The sequence below is a fragment of the Diceros bicornis genome, chromosome 26 (genome assembly GCF_020826845.1).
Source record: "Diceros bicornis minor isolate mBicDic1 chromosome 26, mDicBic1.mat.cur, whole genome shotgun sequence".
NCBI classification, from domain to species: domain Eukaryota; kingdom Metazoa; phylum Chordata; class Mammalia; order Perissodactyla; family Rhinocerotidae; genus Diceros; species Diceros bicornis.
The window spans coordinates 43,651,116-43,669,803 of NC_080765.1; the positions used below are offsets into that span (position 1 = coordinate 43,651,116).

An 18,688-nucleotide genomic window follows, 5' to 3' on the forward strand; every position below is an offset into this window, starting at 1 on the left:
AGGAGGCCACGTGGCAAGGGGGTTCAGGGCTCATGGCTGAGCACCCAAACTGAAGTCTCACCCCCACCCCTGAGAGCTGTGTGCCATGGGCCATTTCCTCACGAGGACCATGGTAATGAGAGTAACTGTCCCCATCTCAAGCAATCCTTGTTAGGATTAAATGAGATGGCGTACGCAAAGCTCTCTGTGAGGACAGGCACACAGCACGTGCTCAAGAAAAGCTGGTTGGGCCGGCCCTGTGGCTTGGCGGTTAAGTGCGCGCACTCGGCTACTGGCAGCCCGGGTTCAGATCCCAGGCGCGCACCGACGCACCGCTTCTCTGGCCCTGCTGAGGCCGCGTCCCACATACAGCAACTAGAAGGATGTGCAGCTACGACATACAACTATCTACTGGGGCTTTGGGGGGAAAAAGGAGGAGGATTGGCGATAGATGTTAGCTCAGAGCCAGTCTTCCTCAGCAAAAAGAGAAGGATTAGCACGGACGTTAGCTCAGGGCTGATCTTCCTCACAAAAAAAAAAAGCTGGTTATTACTACAACGTTGAAAAGACGCTGACAGCTAAACAGAGAGAGCGTGAGCGCTAAGAGCACACACTCCAGAGCCAGGTGGCGGGGGTTCAGATCCCAGCTCTGTCGCTTGCTGTGTGGCCTTGGCCAAGTTACTTAACCTCTCTGTGCCTCCATTTCATCAGTACTAATTCATTTGGAAAAGGACGTTTTACTGCAGCGGATACTCCCCAGGAGCCTTTTCATCCTGGCTTTGTTCCCAACCCCGCCCACTCCTCTGCAAGGAGTCCCTTTGTGATACCTTGTCATCTGAGCCATCTGGGGTGAATTCTGCTTCTGGCCAGGACCCTGACTGATGGATTCCTCACCCCCACCCCAACGTACGTCCCCTTAGGAAAGCTCCAAACAGCAAAGGCACTTCATTTTCACACAGATCAGGCTATGTCAGGATAAGAGCTCCAGCAGCAGGCCCTGCCTGCCCCTCCCGCCTCTGGCCGTGATGGGGATGACGTAGATCAAGGTGCTCAGAAGACCTGCCACGGGGTAAGTGCTACATGCGCGTTTGCATCATCTCTTCACAGTCGTGTTTTTGATAATCCAGCAAGACACCCGAGGACCAGTGATATTTACAGACGAGGAAGCTGCGGCTCAGAAAGGTGAAGTGGGAAACTCAGTCCAGGAGCAGAGGCTGGGAAGCTGGAGCGGGACGGGCGTTACGGATGCGCCGGGACACCGCGAGTCCCCCTGCCCGGGAGACGGTCGAGGTGGAACTTGACGTGCGAGTGCTGGTCCCAAAAAGCCAAGTCCGGGACGCTAAGTTACTGCCCAGCGGGTAAGGTCCTCGAGTGGAAGCCAGACAGGAACAGGGTCCAGTCCCAGCTCTCCCACTTGCCCGCTTAGAACCCTGGATGGGCACCGCCACGCTGAGCCTCAATTTCCCCTCCACAAAGAGGCGGGACGCTAACAGTCCCTGCCTCATAGGATCTTTGTAAGAATTAAGTGAGGACATTTCTGGAAGGCACCCAGCAGGCGGCCTGACACAGCGTCCATGCCCAATAAACCTTGGCCGTTTTCACCATTTCGGGGGAACTTGCTCCCGCCCGCGTTCTTGCCTGATGGGACGGCCAAACTGCTTGGTGTTCCCTTCACACCTCTTCTGTCCCTCCTCATTGACGGAGAGAACCTGGAAGGCAGAGAACGCGCTGGCACACCTCCACGTGGCTGCTCCGCCCGCAGCAACCACGCGGCCCCCGGAGGCGGGGACCCCACTGACTCACGTGCTGCAGCAGCGCCTCCTCCCCCACGGCCTTCATCAAGCCTTTGGTGTCCATGTGGCCCAGACGCAGGACGTACAAGGGGCGGCCGTCTTGGTGGGTGGGGCCGGGCAAAGAGAGGATGGAAAAGGAAACACAAAGAATTATACACTAATAGGGTCAATTCTTGTTATTCCCAGTAGCTATGTCCTATAAAGTCACCTCAAACACTGAATCCCCGCTTCTAGGGGAAATACGGGGTCAGGTCCTGCGAGCCTCTAGTCAGAACATGTTTGTCAACTGATCAATAAATACATAACCCGTTTTATGTGTGTTTCTATTTAAAGACACCTTTTTTTTTCTCCTTTCCCCCAAAGCCCCAGTAGATAGTTGTATGTCATAGCTGCACATCCTTCTAGTTGCTGTATGTGGGATGCGGCCTCAGCATGGCCAGAGAAGCGGTGTGTCAGTGCGCGTCCAGGATCCGAACCCCGGGCCACCAGCAGCGGAGCACGTGCACTTCACCACTAAGCCATGGGGACGGCCCAAAAAGACACCTTATTTAGTATATGTTGTTGGTTCCTTAACACAGAGCTCGCGGCCAGCAGCAGGACAACGCCTGCCTGAGCGGAGCTCATCTAACACCCTATTTCCTCCGTAACGCGCTTAGGAACGCTAGACAGCGCTTCCACACTTCACCTGGGGACTGTTTTCAACAGCAAAATCACCAACAAAAATGCAAACACTGTGGCACTAACGAGACTGCAACAAGACCGCTTGTTTACAGTGTGAGGGCTGAAGCGAAAGGCAGAGGATGTCTCATTCCACCTCAGCTGGGGACACGCAGGTCGGCGACTCCGCTTTTTCGCCACTCTGCCCACGTCCGTGAGTGACCACGAAAGTGCCCTGAGTATTGATTTGGGATTACAAGTAAATGTTAGCGAGTAGGCAAATTCACAAATACGGATCCAGGAAAATGAGGACGGAGGGTACAATAAAAGTGTGCCAACCAGTCCTTCAGGGGACTCAAGCACTTGCCCTAATCAATATATGTAAATTTGTATATAAAGGACATTGAAAAGCATACTGGGCACTCGCTTCAATGGCAGTTTAATAAAAAATCCAAAGTATTTGTAGTGGGTTGAATAGCGTCCCCCAAAACTTACATCCACCCAGAACCTCAGAATGTGACCTTATTTGGAAACAGGGTCTTTGCAGATGTAATTAGTTAAGGACCTTGACATGAATCAGTGTGGGCTCTAAATCCAATGACCTGGGGTCTTTACAGGAAGAGGAGACAGAGAGCTACGCAGCGGGGAAGGCGGTGTGAAGACAGAGGCAGAGACTAGCGGGATGCGGCCACAAGCCCAGGAAGGCCTGGGGCCACCAGAAGCTGGAAAAGGCAGGGAGGAACCCCCCGCAGAGCCTTCAGAGGGGTCACGGCCCTGCCAACACCTTGATTTTGGACTTCTAGGCTCTAGACAGTGTGAGAATAAACTGCTGCTGCTTTAGGCCCCAGTTTGTGGTCATTTGCTCTGGCGGCCCCAGGACACTGATGCAGTATTCATGCAGCCGTTGCTTGTAGGACCCCAAAGACCAAAAGGAACGACGGGCTAACCCAGCCCCATGTCTGTTCCAGCTCTGCCTGCTTCACAGCTGCGCTGTCACCCCAAACGCATCTCCAGACGCCCGGAAGGATCAAAACGAAAACTAAGATGCCAGCGTGAAAAGTGGCATTCGGCAGTGACCAGAGTGTGCACGGTACATGACGTAGGTGAAGGGACGCACCTATGTCCTGGTAGTGCCAGCCCCCCGCATAGAACTCCTCCAGGAGGGCGGGGGGCCGCCAGGTCTGAAGGAGGAGGTCCACCTGGTGCTGCTCTCGCCAGCTCAAGGACTGGCACAGCATCTCCCGGGCCTTGTCCAGGTGGAAGTCGCGAGCCCGCAGGAACCGAAGGATGTGCTCGTCTTTGGGAATCTGAGAGGAGGAGGAGAAAGCCCGCAGGATGGTATTCCCTAACCCAGCAGATAAAATCATGGAAAACGAGTTTCCTGCCTTTTTTTTTTTTTTGTGAGGAAGATCAGCCCTGAGCTAACATCTGCCAATCCTCCTCTTTTTGCTGAGGAAGACTGGCCCTGGGCTAACATCTGTGCCCATCTTCCTCCACTTTATATGGGACGCCGCCACAGCACGGCCTGACAAACGGTGCGTCGGTGCGCGCCCGGGACCCGAAGCCAGGCTGCCGGCAGCGGAGCGCACGCACTTAACCGCTACGCCACGGGGCGGCCCCATGAGTCTCCTGTCTTATCTGCAAAATGTTTAGCTGGGAAAAGGACGAGACGCTCCACCGCAACACCGTCGAGCGGTAGACTGTAGAGAGTGTCTATGAACTTGGGCTGCCTAACATTCCTCCCCCCTCGTGCTGGGAACAGCATCTCTTTTCTTTGGGGGAACTGCTCCCCCTCCTCAAGACTCCCCAACACCAATCATGGTTTCAGTTGGCACTGGCAATCACAGAACCCCACTCCCACGGCCTCGGGGTGGGCACGGTCTGTGCCAGGCCCATCAGAGTATTCAGACAATTTTGAATCAGAAGAAAGGGATGTGAACCCCTTTCTCCATGGAGGCAAAGGTGAGCCAGAAAGGTGTGAGCAGCCACGGCCCCAGGCTCAACAAGAAAGCGTGCCGAAGGGAAGGAAGCACAAAGAAAGAGATACAAGAGCTAAGGGGTCCCGCCTGCATCTAAGTCCTGGTTCAGGACGTCCCTGACACGGGCTGCACAGCCCCCTGTGCTGGGCTGGATGGTGTCCCCTCAAAATTCATGTCCACCCAGAACCTCAGAATGTGACCTTATTTGGAAATAGGGTCTTTGCAGACGTAATTAGTTAAGATGAGGTCACCCTGGATTAGGGTGGCCCTACTCCAATGTCTGGCATCCTTATTACAAGAGGGAAATTTGGACACAGACACAGAACATACAGAGGGAAGAAGGCCCTGTGAAGACAGACGCAGAGATTGGAGTGATGTATCTACAAGCCAAGGACTGCCGGCAGCCACCAGAGGCGAGGAGAGAGGCGTGGGGCAGACGCCCCTCAGAGCCTCCAGGAGGACCCGCCCTGCCGACACCTTGATTTCAGACCTCTGGCCTCCAGAACTGTGAGAATAAGGCTCTGCTGTTTTAAGCCACGTGGTCTGTAGTCTTTTGTTTCAACAGCCCCAGGAAACTAACACACCCCTCTCAATAGGTGGTTACATGAGCTAATAAATTCCCCCTTATTTTTTTGCTTTGTTGATTCAAGCTGCATTCCTAGCACCTATAACCCGAAGAGTCTAACAAACATGCCAGGGGACAAGCCAAGACCCCGCCAGCTCCCCTTCCTTCCCTCAGGCAAATATCACCAGTCAAGGGAAAGCTCCCCTCTCCTGATGCTGTTCTGAGCCAGGTTCGCTCTAAGCGCTTCTCCTGGATCGTCCCTTGTAATTTGCTCTAGGAGGTGTGTGCCGACCTTACCCCATCTTCCAGACGAGGACCCAGGAGCAGACAGGTCACGTCACAGCCCGACACCAAAGTAACTCCCTCACCTGCTCCCAGTGCAGGGAGAGGGGCTGGGGAGGAAGGGCATGGGCCTCATGACTAAGCTGCAAGTCCTAATTCAACAGAGCTGAAGGTCAAGTGCATGCTTGGGACCAGGGTTCGCAGGTTGGGATCCCAGGCGCGCACCGACGCACCACTCATCAAGCCATGCTGTGGCGGCGTCCTATATAAAGTGGAGGAAGATGGGCATGGATGTTAGCCCAGGGCCAGTCTTCCTCAGCAAAAAGTGGAGGATTGGCATGGATGTTAGCTCAGGGCTGATCTTCCTCACCAAAAAAAAAAAAAAAAAAAAAATCAACTCTCGCAAGTCTTTACATCTCTTAGAAATAAACAGTATACATGGTTTTGTGAACATGGAGCTATACAGCCGTGGTTCTCAATGTGGGGTGACCGTGCCCCCCAGGGGACATTTGGCAAGGCCTGGAGCCAGTTTTGGTTGTCACAACTGGGGGAGAAGAGCTCTCGGCATGTAGTGGGTGGGGGCCAGGGATGCTGCTCAGCCCCACAGAGCACAGGCGGCCCCACCATAAAGAACTGTCCAGCCCCCACTGTCAGCAGCGCCGAGGACGAGAACCTGCTGTCTGTGGTACCCACAGCGACGTCATGGACACATGAGACAGCACGGAATAAAAAGAAGGTAAACAGAGGCGTCCAGTCTTGCTGATTACATAAACCCATCCCCCAGGCCTCCATGCCCCAGCGCCTGAGGCCAGCAGCTGTCCCTGAACGTGCACCTGCCCCCGCAGCCCAGCCCGGCACCCACTTTGCCTTTGCGGGTCTCCTGCAGCCAGTGCCGCAGCTGGATCAGGCAGCTCTCCTGCATGGGCGTGAGGCGGCCCAGGCACCTCTCGATGTAGTCCGCGTCCAGCTTGGCCCCTGGAGGAGAAGAAGGGCGTTCAGGACAGGAGGGAGATGCCGCGTCCCTTCACCATGTGGTCCACCCTTACTGGAACCCTCGCCTTACTGCCCGCCTCAGATCTGAGACATACTTCCAAGCGGCACCGTGGCCCTTTCACCAAACAGGAGCCACGTGGGTTCCAGATCTGGTCTTTCCAAGGTGGTTCTGAAATCCCACGCTGGGACAAGCCTGGATCTCCCTGTGGCCAGTGATCTGTCCCCTCTCACCCTCGGAAATCAAGATCATTCCCGCTGTCTGGAGCTGTCCCGCCCTCTGAAGATTATTAGCAACATGAGCTCACATCTACTGACATGCATCGTCTCAGTGAGTCCTCCCAACACCCCTGTGTGGTGGGCGTCAGTACTGTTCCCACTTGAGAGAAGACAAAACCGAGGCCGAGAGAGGTTAAGTAACTCAACCGAGTAAATGCACGCAGCGTGCCCAGCAGAGAGGAGGCGGCCGATAAATACCAGATCCTTTTGCCTTCCCGCCTCCCCAGCCCCCCGTGAGGTGCGAGGCTTTTGGCAGGTAGAGCCCTGACCCCCAAATAAAGCCCGGGAGCCGCGTGGATCACTCCCACTGTTCAACCCCGTCTCGCACCATTGGGCTGTGTGCGGTCAGCGCGTGCCGGCATTTAGCGCATATTCAGAGTGAGTCCTGTTGCCCACTCTTAGCTGCTGGGGTGGCAGATGCCAGCAAGGCGAGGCCTCTCGGCAGTGGGTAGAGACGTTCCACAAAGAGCAGCCCCCCTTGGGCATGGCCCGTTCTTTGTGTGCAGACGGCACAATAAGAAAGTAATGGGATATCTGCATGTCCAGCAGCAGGACCCAACGGTTCCCTCCAAAACAGAAAAGCCCAGGGCTGGTGGTCACGCCAGCTGCACCAGGAGACATCCGGTAAACAGAGGCAGGAGGGATGCTGGCAGGGAGGGGACCATCCAGACCCTGTAACACCTCCGAGTGGTCAGAAGCGGAGATGCTGAAGACAGGGAGAGGGCAGGGAAGGGATGAGAGAGAAACCACGAGGGAGGCAGGAGATACAAGCATCCTTCCGGCCTCCGGGCAGCTCTGAAGGCCCCTTTCTCCTCCAGAGCACAAAGGCTCAGTGATTCAGAACCGGGTGGAAGGGGCATGACTGTGCCTCCCACCAGCCATCCTGAGTCCCAGCCCTGCTGGCGGACAGCACAGACAGGGAAGGAAGGAAAGGCGGGTGGAAATGAGGCAGGCATGGGGCATGACCTGAGAAGTGTGTGCACAGGGAGGGGCAGAAGAAGTTTTAATTTTTTTAATATTTTAAAGTGCACATACAACAGCAGCCAGATAGTACACATATTCGGTGCAGAATAAATATTTGTTGAACGAAGGAATTTTGTTCTCCCCAAACCCTGCCCCGGATGTATTTTTGGTTACATGGCATATGTCCAAGTCAGGCAAGCTCTTATACTTCAGTGGCCCCAAAGGGAAAACTGAATCATTGTGAGCATAAGCGCACATGGTTAAAACTGAATTCGTGGGGTATGTACAGTTTTGTATTGTAGGTTTTTTTTTCTTTAATATTATACTGTGAACATTTTCCATGTCAGTAAAAGTGTGAAATATGACAAACGGCTAATTACCTTAGTATGCAAAGAGCTCTCACAAAGCAATAAGAAATCGAGGGGTAAACAGGATAACAGACAAAGAACAAGAACAGGGATTCACAAAGGAAAAGAGCATTAAACATGAAAAAATAGTACTTGACCTCACTCATAAGGAAAGACGTGATCACTAATCTACCAGTGGTCATTCTTTGCCTTTCAGAAGTTTAAAACATTTAATAAGAGTCTCGTGGGGAGTCAGGGTAAAGCCAGGAATAGATGCAGCCACACACTTTTGGGGGGAACGTTGATTAGGACAACCTCTTTGCAGGCCTAATTGGTAAATCTACCAAAATTTTAGTTGCATATAACCTTTGACCCAGCAATTCAACTTTTAAAACTGTACACTATGTATATACTCATACAAATATTAAAAAAAACCTTATGTACAAAGATGTACCACATTATTTGTATTAAAAAAATGAAACAACCTAAATGTTCACCAATAGGGGACTAGCTAAATAAACTAATTAAAAATGATCGATAATCAATACATGTTTATTAAAAAATAAGTTATGGAGCAACCACACCATGAAACACCACGAAGACACGCACTGATGGAGAAAGCTGTTCAAGCAGCATTAGTAAGTGAAAAAAAGCAAAATATCAAATAGAATGTATAACGTGCTCTCACTTGTTCAATGTGAGTTATACGTGTACAAGTGCACATACGTACACACGTGTATATATACATATTATGTACGTATATATGCCTAGACGGTTTCAGGAAATATCAACAGGAAACTATTGTTGCCTCTAGGGAGAAGAAAGAGTCTTACTTCCTACTTTACATCTTCTGAGCGGTTTGATTTTTTTTTCTACCATGATCGTGCATTGCTCATATTATTGAAAATAGTAATAAAACCAGAGAAAAGGGCAACTCTGAGGCACCAGATCAGGTCAATGCTTGATCCAGAAATAAACCAGTTCTGGCTCTTGGGCCCGAACCAAGAGAGGCCAAAGCAACCAGAAGAGGGAGGAGGCTGAGTCATCCTAGGACCCAGGCCAGTCCCCAAGGGGACCCCGACGGAGCAAGCAGACCCCATGCAGGCTTCCTAGGACTGCGGGGGGCCCCAGGGCGCAGACCTGGCAGACCTGGCTGGCTGGCCTCAGCCACAACTACCTACCGTCCACATCGACCGTCTCGGGAACCAGGCCTGGGGCGTTGTTGGGCCCGTTGACCTCCAGGGAGCTGGGATCCCTGGGCCCAGCCTGGGCGCGGGCGTCTTCCTCTCGGACCGGGGCAGGCGTCCACCGGGGAATGTGGGACGTGCCCTGGGAGATGAGCTCGTTCAGGTAATGCTCAATCACCTCCTTCCCCTGGAAGCCACGGAGACCCAAGACACATCAGCACCAGGGCAGGACAGCAGGGCAACAGCGCCAGCCTGGGGAGGCATCCATCCCCCACAACCCAGCTCCAGTCCCAGCCCTGCCACGTGGCCACAGAGCAGCTGAAACGCGCCTGGTCTGCATGGAGGCGTGTGCGAGTGTCAGCTACGCACCGACTTCCAAGACTCAGCACCAAACCACGAACGTAACATAGCTCATGGGGAAGTTCTCTACTGACAACACGTTGGAGAAAAGATATCAAAATTAATTTCACCTACTTCAATACACTAACAGGCCTGCACTCAGCGATGGGCCTGAGATCTTTAAACCAAGCAGCGACGGTTTTAACTAGGAAGAAGCACCGCACGTCCCTCTGCCCAGAGCGTTCACCACCCAAGCCTGGAGCAGCGGGACAAGGACTCCAGTGCCCCTGTCAGGCAGGGGCCCTCCATCCATCATCTGTGACCTGCTCATCATCAGAACTCAGTCTACAGTGAGGAGACAGGCCGACGCCGCACGGGTGTCAGGTGGCAGAGCGGGGTCTGAACCCAGCCTGGCAGGCCCCGAGGCCTGTGCCCTCCCCCCGTGACCGGCGGAGCCCACCCTCACCCTCTTGATGCTGGCGGTGTACTGCTTCATGGCGATCTTCTCCAAGGCACTTTCGAAGCCGAAGAAGGACCGGATGTCGAGCGAGGCGGACTGCTCAAAGCACGTCCACTCCTCGTTCTCGGGGTGCACCTGGAAGCCAGGCAGGGGTGACGACACGGCCTCAGGGTGGGAACGCCATGCCCGCCCCTGGGGCTCTCTTGTGACCTGCGCCCAGCCAGAGCCTGCAGGGGACAGCATGTCACAGCCTGGCCACATGCGAGGGGGCCGTGGTACCAAGGGGCCCTGCGAGGGAACAAGGTCTAGAGTGCCAGAGAGCAGAGCACCTTCTCAGGAGGGGCCGGAAGAAAGTGGGGCTGACGCCTGCGCTCCTGCCCCTTAGAAACCATGTGCATATAATGATGTATGTAAATAAGTAATATATTTAGTATAACAATTTATATGATAGAATATCTAATTATACATAAATACTATATATTCTAGATCTATATTTTTAAAATATTTACTGTGTATGTTGTGCATTTATATATAATAATATATGGAAGCAAAGACAAACTTCGTTGACAAAGCACTTCACAGATCCAGGCCTAGTGCCCCACAAACTTCCGTGAGCAGAAGCATTACAGGGAGTCTGTTAAACATGCAGGTGCCTGGGTGGAGCAGGTCCAGGGTGGGGCCTGGGAATCTGCATTCCACCAGCAGCCATGGTGATGCTGACTCAGCTGTTGGCAGAACTCGCTCTGAGAAACACTACACTAAAAGGGATTATAAAAAACTACCACCCACAGCACCGGAGAGGGAAGCATCTGAACATCCTGGGCCCGGATTCTAGGACGCCCCAAGCGCTGCACGTGTGGAAAGAAAAAGCGATGGGCATTGACTGGTTGCCTGCTGTATACGACACACCACGCTAAGAGCTGGGGACCGGACAGATGAGCGAGGCCAGGTCCCCCATGGCGGGGCTGGGTGAAGACGCATCAGGAGACCTCTGACGCGCCATGGCTGCTGCACTGGAGTTACCATGACGGGGACCCAGCACAGGCTAAGGGGCTTTACCCGCACTACCTCATTTGCTCCTGCCGGCGTCCCCATCTTACAGATATGAAAGGTGTCCCAGAGAGGGCAAGCAATTTGCCCAGCATCACTCAGCAAGAGAGTGGCAGAGCTGGGTTCCCTCCCAGCCAGTGCCTCCAGACTCCTCACTCCAGCCCCCAGGCCAGCAGGACCCGGCCCCTGCAGCCCCCATTCTCAGACCTCGCTCATCCTCTCTGGGTCTTCACACGTGCTGTTCCCTCCTCCAGAACTCTGTTCCCAGCCTCTCAGCCTTCAGCTCTCAGCTTCAGTGTCAGAGAGGCCCTAAGACCCTGTTACCTCAGGCAGCGCCCTCCTTTTCTTTTTGGCAACTCTATCCCCGTAAACCCTTCTTAGCACGTGTGACAAAGTTGTGAGTATACACTGATTTGGTTTTTTTCTCATCTGTGTCTCCCCCTCGAATGGAAGTTCTGTGAGTGCAACGGTCAGGCCGACTGGTCCACCGCTAGGCACCTGGCACCCAGCACATAGCAGGGGCTCAATCAGTATGTACTGAAGAATAATAATTATCATTACTCATATTAAAAGGTAACACATATACAGGACTTAGCCTGTGCCAGGCGCTAAGGATATCTTACTTCATTTCATCCTCACCACAGCCTGGGTGGTAGGTATGATCATTAACCCCATTTTGCAGATGAAGAAACTAAGGCACAGCTTCATGAAGGAAGGAAAGGAGAGAGAAGGGAGGGAGAGGCAGGGTCGCCAGGTTTAGCCAATAAAATACAAGATGCCCAGTCACATCTGAATTTCAGAGAAACACGAATAATATTTTGGTAAGTATGTCCCAAGCAATATTCGAGACTACTTAAACTAAAAAAAAAAAAAGTATCCGCTGTGTATGCGAACCACAGATGTAAGGGAGCGCCCGGCATCTTACGCGGCCAGGCCCTGGTTGGGAGGGAGGTGGCCCGGCCGGTGGACCGCAGGGCGCGGCCCGCGTGCAGGGGTGGGGTCAGCCCAGCCGCGGGGGTGCTCACCGTGTAGCTGCAGTTCTCGCTGACCACCACGCGGCTGGCGAAGGTCTCGTTGTGCGCTTCGATGAGGAGCGTCCTCTCCCTCCAGTTCAAGACGTTTGTCTGCACGAAGACCACGTGCTCCACGCCGGCGATCTGCCAGGGAAGGGGCAGCGGGGGCGTGCAGGAGATTCGGGGGCGGGGCGCGAACCGCGAGGGCTGGCCCCGGGCAACCCCAGACCCCGGTCACTCCTGGTGCCCAGCCGCAGATCCCAGACCCTGTCCCCTCCCACTCCCGGGCGCTAGGGCCCGGCTCTGCCCTAGTCCCCGGGACACCGCCCAGTTCCAGCCCAGCCTCCTGGAGCCAGGCGGGCCCTCCGACCCAGACCCCGCCGCCCCCGACCCCAGAGTCCCCCTCCCGGCACCAACACACACACACACACACTCGCTCCACCGCCCGGACCCGCCCCTGGCCCCGGGTCCCCGCCCCGCCGGGCCCCCGCGCGCCCACCTTGCGCAGCAGCCGCGGGGCCTCCACGCGCAGCCGGCAGCTGCGCTCCACCACGTGCACCGCGCCGTCGGCGCTGCGGGCCTCGCGCAGCACCTCGCTGCCCAGGAAGACGGGGATCTGCGGGCAGCTGGGGAAGCGCTTCTCGTAGGCCTGCGGGCAGCGCGCCAGTGAGCGCGGGGCGGGGCCCCGCCCAGCGCGACCCTCCTCCCGCCCGGCCCCGCTGGCGGTCCGCACGAGAGCCGGTGCGGGCACAGCCCAGAAGGGCACGCCGGCCCCTGGAAAGCTCGGTGACGAGACCAGCTTCTTCACACCTGTGGCAGAGCAGTGCCACAGAAGTGCCTGAGCAAGCTCTGGGCCCATCACTTGCTGGCTGCGCATTTGAGTCTTCGCCCTCAGAGGTGGGCTTGCCGGGGACATTTTAAAAGAAGGCATCTTTCAGGGAAAAAAAATTAACAAAATCCGACACCTCTTCATGATAAAACACTCAACAAACTAGGAACAGAAGGGAGCTGCTTCAACCTGATAAAGGGCACCTGTGAAAACCCACAGCCAACATCACGCCCAACGTGGAAGAGGGACGCTTGCCCCTGAGATCCGGAACAAGGCAGCGGGGTCTGCTCTGGCCCTTCAGCAAGGAAAGAAAGAAAAGGCACCCGGAGTGGAGGACGAGTCGGTGCCCAGCCCCGGACGCCAGGGGCAGCGCCGCTGGGGGGCGCGCGGGCGCCCGTGGCTGACGGCGCTCAAGCGGGGTCGGCTCCGAGCGCCCGTCACCGCCCACGTGCCCCGAATCAGGATCAAACCGAGCTCCAAAAATAGTGCCGGCATCCGAGGACACACACCTCCTCCCCCGTCCCTCCAGCTCCGAGAGGCGGCCCCCACCCAGCTCGGAGGGCAGAGGCGGGGAGGGGCGAGGAAGAAATGGAAACGTGCCGGGTGCCTTGGTGTCACCCCAGGCCCCGAAAGGCCAGCGCAGCGCGTCCTCAGCCCGGGTCAGGAGGACAGGACTGCCTCCTGCCGTATGTCCAAACACACCAGTGTGATAACAAGGAGCCCTTGTCCCCCAGGGAGAGTGCACCGTGGGGCTCCCCGGAGGTCTAGGCTGGGAGCGCTGGCGAGGGAGGCCCCCCGAACCCTCTTTCAAAGGAAAGCATTTCTCCGCTGAGGAGGGAGCTGCCTAGCAACGTGGGCAGAGCCTGGGGTGCGGTCAGGCCGCCTGTTTGAAGCCCAGCTCCACCTCCTCCCAGCTGAGGCCAGCCCCTTCCTTCCTCCAGGCCTGTCTCATCATCTGGAAAATGGGCACATACCAAGCTTGTCTCCCAGAGGACGACACCAGGTTACTATCTCACGCAGAGCCTGGCACGTAGTAGGCACCCGGAATTTTCATTCTCCAGGCAACAGGACTCAAAGGGCAGCACAGCACAGGTTTGCAAGAACTGCAGAGAGCTCCCTGGCGGCCCTCCCTGAGCGCTCTGTTGGCATCGAATGCAGAAGGGAGCCAGAGGAGCCGGGCTCGGGCCCTGCCTCTGTGATGGGCAGAGGGGTGCTGCAGAGGGGTGCTGACATCTTTTGAAAGAATACGGAGGGAAAGGGGTGCATGTTTCAGAATTGGTCAGGCTCAGTTCAAGTCCCTGCCACTTTCACTGGGTGACCTTGGACAAGTTACCTGCCCTCTCTGGGCTCCGTTTCCTCATCTGTAAAATGGGGTGGTGGTGAGGAGGTCACCAGATTGTGTCTCAGAGTAGTTAGCACGCAGCAAGCCTTGACTCTGTTGCTCCAGCTGTGTGCTTTCTTCCATTTAATCCTCTGAATGGCGTCCTCATTTGACAAATGAGGACACTGGAGCCCAGAGAGGCTAAGTAGCTTACCCACGGTCACACAGCACAAAATCGTGAGGCTGGATTTGAATCCCAGACCGGCCCAGCCCCTGCTCCCTCTGGAACCGCTTGCTCAGCAGCCCGGCTTGTTCTCCTGAGCAGCTAGGAAACAGAGCCAGGCATTGTCCCCCGGGGCCATGTGGTCACAATTTCTCCTTTCTCCACCCTCAGTCCTTCAACTCCTGCCAGGCAGTGGCCACACTGCCCCTGAGCTTCTCCACCACCTCTGACTGTCCTTCAGCCTCCTTCCGGCTCCCCAGATGAAACAGTTCAAGGGAGGGACAGGCTCAGAACAGGCCTGGATGCCCAGAACCAATCCCACACTCCTTACTGTGGCCCACCAGGCCCGGGGCGATCTGTCCCACCAGCCCAACGCCCAGCCCTGCCTCCTTCACCCTACTCCAGCCACGTCAGCTTGCTGTTTCTAGAACACACTGCTAGGGGTTGAACTTTGTACCCCCACCCCCAACAAAATTCATATGTTGAAGTCCTAACCTCCAGTGCTTCCAAATGGGACCTTATTTGGAAATAGGGTCGTTGCAGATGTAATTAACTAAGATGAAGTCATCCTAGAGTTGGGGGAGGCCCCTAATCCAATATGACCGATGTCCTTATAAAAAGGAGAAATCTGGACCCACACACACACAGGGAGAATGCCACGTGAAGATGAAGGCACAGATCGGGGGATTCCTCTACAAGCCGGGGGACACCAAGGATTACTGGGGACACCAGAAGCTAGGAGAAAGGCGTGGAACAGATTCTCTCAGAGCCTCAGAAGGAACCAACTCTGCCGACACTTTGATGTCAGACTTCTAGCCTCCAGAATTGTCAGATAAAAAATTTCTGCTGGGGCAGGCCCGGTGGCATAGTGGTTAAGTTCAGGGCACTCCACTTTGGTGGTCCAGGTTCACGGGTTCACACCCTGGGCACAGACATATACCACTCATCAAGCCATGCTGTGGCGGCATCCCACATACAAAGTGGAGGAAGATGGGCACAGATGTTAGCGCAGGGTGAATCTTCCTCAAGCAAAAAAAGAGGAAGATTGGCAATGGGTGTTAGCTCAGGGCTAATCCTCCTCAGCAAAAAAAAAAAAAAAAAAAAAAAATTCTGCTGTTTAAGCCACCCAGTTTGTGGTACTTTGTTAGGTCAGCCACAAGAAGCTAATACACCCACCAAGCTAGTTCCTGCCCCAGGGCCTTTGCACCTGCTGCCTCCTCTGCTTGGAACACTAATCAATGGCCTTGACAGTGAAGGAGGAGGGAGGCCTGAGTGCCTGGGGCTTCCCACAGGGGTAGGAGACCCGGATCAGGGCCCCGGGAGACACGAGGCTTCAGGGACTCGTCGTCCATGCTGCTCCCTCTTTCTGGGACATCCTTCCCCACCTTCTCCCCTGCAAGGCTGCCTCCTCCCCTATGCTCTGTCCTTCTAGCCTGCTCATTTTCTTGATGGTACTTATCACACCTTTTAAGCATGTCCTTGCTTGCACGTGGCGTGCCAAAGGCCTGGGCTGCAAAGGACAGCTGTGCTTTCCCACAGCACTGACCTCACTGCCGTGCCCCTCCCAGTTCTCGGCATCCACTAGGGGCTCAGAGAGAAATGCTAACCAGCGAAGAAAGAAATAATATCAACTTGCTGAAGGCCAGAAGAGCCCAAGAAAGGTGTCCAGGGAGGGGAATGACAGGCCGTGGGGTCACCACACGCAGCCAACCAAGGGCACTGGGCTTCCCCGGGTCGACTTCCTACCGTAGCAAGCCTCCTGTTAGAAGAGCCCCCAGATAACAGGGGGCAGGGGGCTGGGCAGCAGCAGATTGGCGCTTGGGCATGACTTCCCCTGACTGGGGAGGGAGACCCTGCCTTCCTTCAGGAACCGGTGCCTGCTCCAACGAGGGAGCCACCTCTGGCATTGGGGGCCCCGGAGCTCAGGCTCCATCTGGAAGGCAGGGACCCCAAAGAAGGAGTCCAGCCCAGTGCCAGGTCTCCAGTGTCAGGGGACTGCCCGCTGGAGGTTCCCTGGGTGGCAAGGTCTGGTGTGGGACACTGTTGTCACTGACAGTCATGGAGTCCTACCTTGTCACATCGCCCTTGTCAATGAATAAGAGGCATACACTGCAAGGGAAGCACAAAGTTTTTTGGGGGTCTCAGGAATGGCAATTCGGGGATCACAGATTCAGGTGGAAACCCACAGTGTGTCCCGCTAAGGAGGAAAAGTCAGGAGCTTTTAAAGGCGAAGAACGTTCATTGGAGGTGGAGGCCGAGAGCTGGTCCTGGCTGAACATTGATCGGCTATTGCTCTGTCTTCAGAAAGCGTACCATCCTCAGTCTTTGCCATCAGGATGCCCGTTCCCCTGCTGCGTTCTCAAACAATGGCTTGTAAAACAACTGCCGTTCTGGCCTAGTCCAAAGGTTTGGTCCAGTCCAAGGTTCAGGACAGCAAGGCAGTTTCTCTGGAAACGCAGCTCCGACTCCATTGAAAACGGCTCCACTATAGTCAGCGTTGACGTCCTGATGAGATGGGAATAGTATTTCCCCATTTTACAGGTAAGCAAGTTGAGGCCCAGGAAGGCATTACGAGGCCAGGAAGTGGCGGGGTTGGAGCGCAGGCCCGTCTGACCCAGACCCAGCCCTGAACCACCTGTCCTGCCTCTCGGGGACTTGGGCTTCATCACAAGTGTCGGCGGTTGGGAAATGCTGAGTACCGTGGGCCTGAAACCCAGGAATCACGGGCCCCTTTGCCTTTGGCAGGTCAAGGGACTTACAGGAGCAAACACTTCCCAGGACCCTCCCTGCGGGCTCCTGTCCCCACAAATCAGGCCTGAGCTGCTCCCCGCTGAACTAACACATGGTTTGGCCCCCTCAGGGACACAAGGTAGCAGGATTCGGTTACAGCCCTTCTGCCAGGCGGCCGGAGAGGGACACCCAAGCCCACCGGTTCAGAAAGGGAGCTGTTCCCAGGCCCAGAACCCACCCGTGCAGGGCTGCGGCTGGGGCAGCGGAGGCTGGTGGAAACATCCCTGGGATGCCTCCCACAGGCCCCTATCCTGCAAAAATCCACATTGACGCACCCAGCATGTGGAGACGGGAGGCCAGATCCATAGCCAGACTTGCCCACCTGCGGGCCGGGTACCCTGAGCACCGCACGTCCCCTCTCCCTTCAGGCTCATCTGTGAAGTGGAGCAATCACAGAACTTCCTTACGAGCACTTGGTTCTGCCTGTTTCCTCCTTCACGCATCACACTGCTGAAGTGAGAGGCTCTCGGCCCCTGGCACCGGGCTTGATCACCCCCGAGTCCTCAATGCTTTTCCAAATCCCCAGCACACAGTCCACACGCAACAGACATTTACACGACAAATGAGTGAATGACAGCAGAGCATAGCCAGTCAGGCCACGGACTCTGGGGCCTGGGTTCAAATCTCTGCTCTACCTCTGACCAGCCGTGTGGCCTTGACATCATCAAGCCCTGAGGCCCTTCACTCATTCATTTGCTCAAAGGAGCATAAGAAAAGTGGCTACCATGCTGAGTGGTCGGGGGAATAAAGGACTATGGCTTTGTAAAGTGCTTAGAACACTGCCTGGCACATGGTTCTTCCACACAAGCATTTGTTAAATAAATTTAAATTTTAAAAAAGAGTGAGATTCTATACAGTACAGAAAAGCTATTTCTGCTAATCACTTGACAACTGCTCCCTGCTCCCCTCCCTCCCTCCTTCCTTCCTGCTCTTCCTCATGCAAATTCAGAGGGATCTGGAAGGCTGCTTACCCCAAACCTCCCACCGCAAGTGTGCAAAGACTATCCAGACCTCACCAACGTATTCTAACCCACTACTTCCCTCTCCCTCTCCGTGCTGCAGGCCAGATTCTGGACACTGCCCGCCATGGGTCCCCTGCCCTGCCACAGTCCTCAGGAGCCTTCTGTGACGACCCCCCACCTTCCCCCTGCCAGCCTGGGAGACCCCAGGACAGACAGGTATCAATCCTCTCAGCTCCCCCAGCTCTTGTTTTAATTGAGATATAATTCTCATGCCATAAAATGCATTCTTTTAAACTGTACAATTCAGTGGGTTTTAGTACATTCATAAAGTTGTGCAACTCTCAGCACTATCTAATTCCAGAACATTTCATCACCCCAAAAAGAAACCCCAGACCCATTAGCAGTCACTTCCCATTCCCCCCACCCCAGCCCTAGGCAACCACTAATCTACTGTCTCTATGGATTTGCTTTTTCTGGACAATTCATATAATTGGAATCATGCCATATGTGGTCTTGGGTGTCTGGCTTCTTTCACTGAGCAACATGTTGTCAAGGCTCATCCACGTTGTAGCACGTGTCAGTGCTTCATTCCTTTTTATGGCTGAATAATATTCCATTGTATGGATCCCCCACTCTTGACTGAGTTGCTCGACCAGAGCTCGGGCACAGTTGAACCAGGG

The 18,688-nt window shown here is 55.0% G+C and overlaps 1 protein-coding gene across 1 annotated transcript in view; it reads right to left on the reverse strand.

The window, feature by feature from the left end:
* Positions 1-18,688, reverse strand: part of SEC14L5 (SEC14 like lipid binding 5) — a 38,758-nt gene that overhangs the window by 11,266 nt on the left and 8,804 nt on the right. Inside the window, exons 2-9 of the mRNA XM_058570112.1 lie at positions 12,383-12,532; positions 11,896-12,027; positions 9,827-9,955; positions 9,016-9,208; positions 6,118-6,230; positions 3,547-3,736; positions 1,783-1,871; positions 1,618-1,688 (exon numbers count right to left, since the gene is read on the reverse strand). Of these exons, the coding sequence (XP_058426095.1) occupies positions 1,618-1,688; positions 1,783-1,871; positions 3,547-3,736; positions 6,118-6,230; positions 9,016-9,208; positions 9,827-9,955; positions 11,896-12,027; positions 12,383-12,532 (1,067 nt within the window). The remainder of the gene's footprint in view (positions 1-1,617; positions 1,689-1,782; positions 1,872-3,546; positions 3,737-6,117; positions 6,231-9,015; positions 9,209-9,826; positions 9,956-11,895; positions 12,028-12,382; positions 12,533-18,688) is intronic.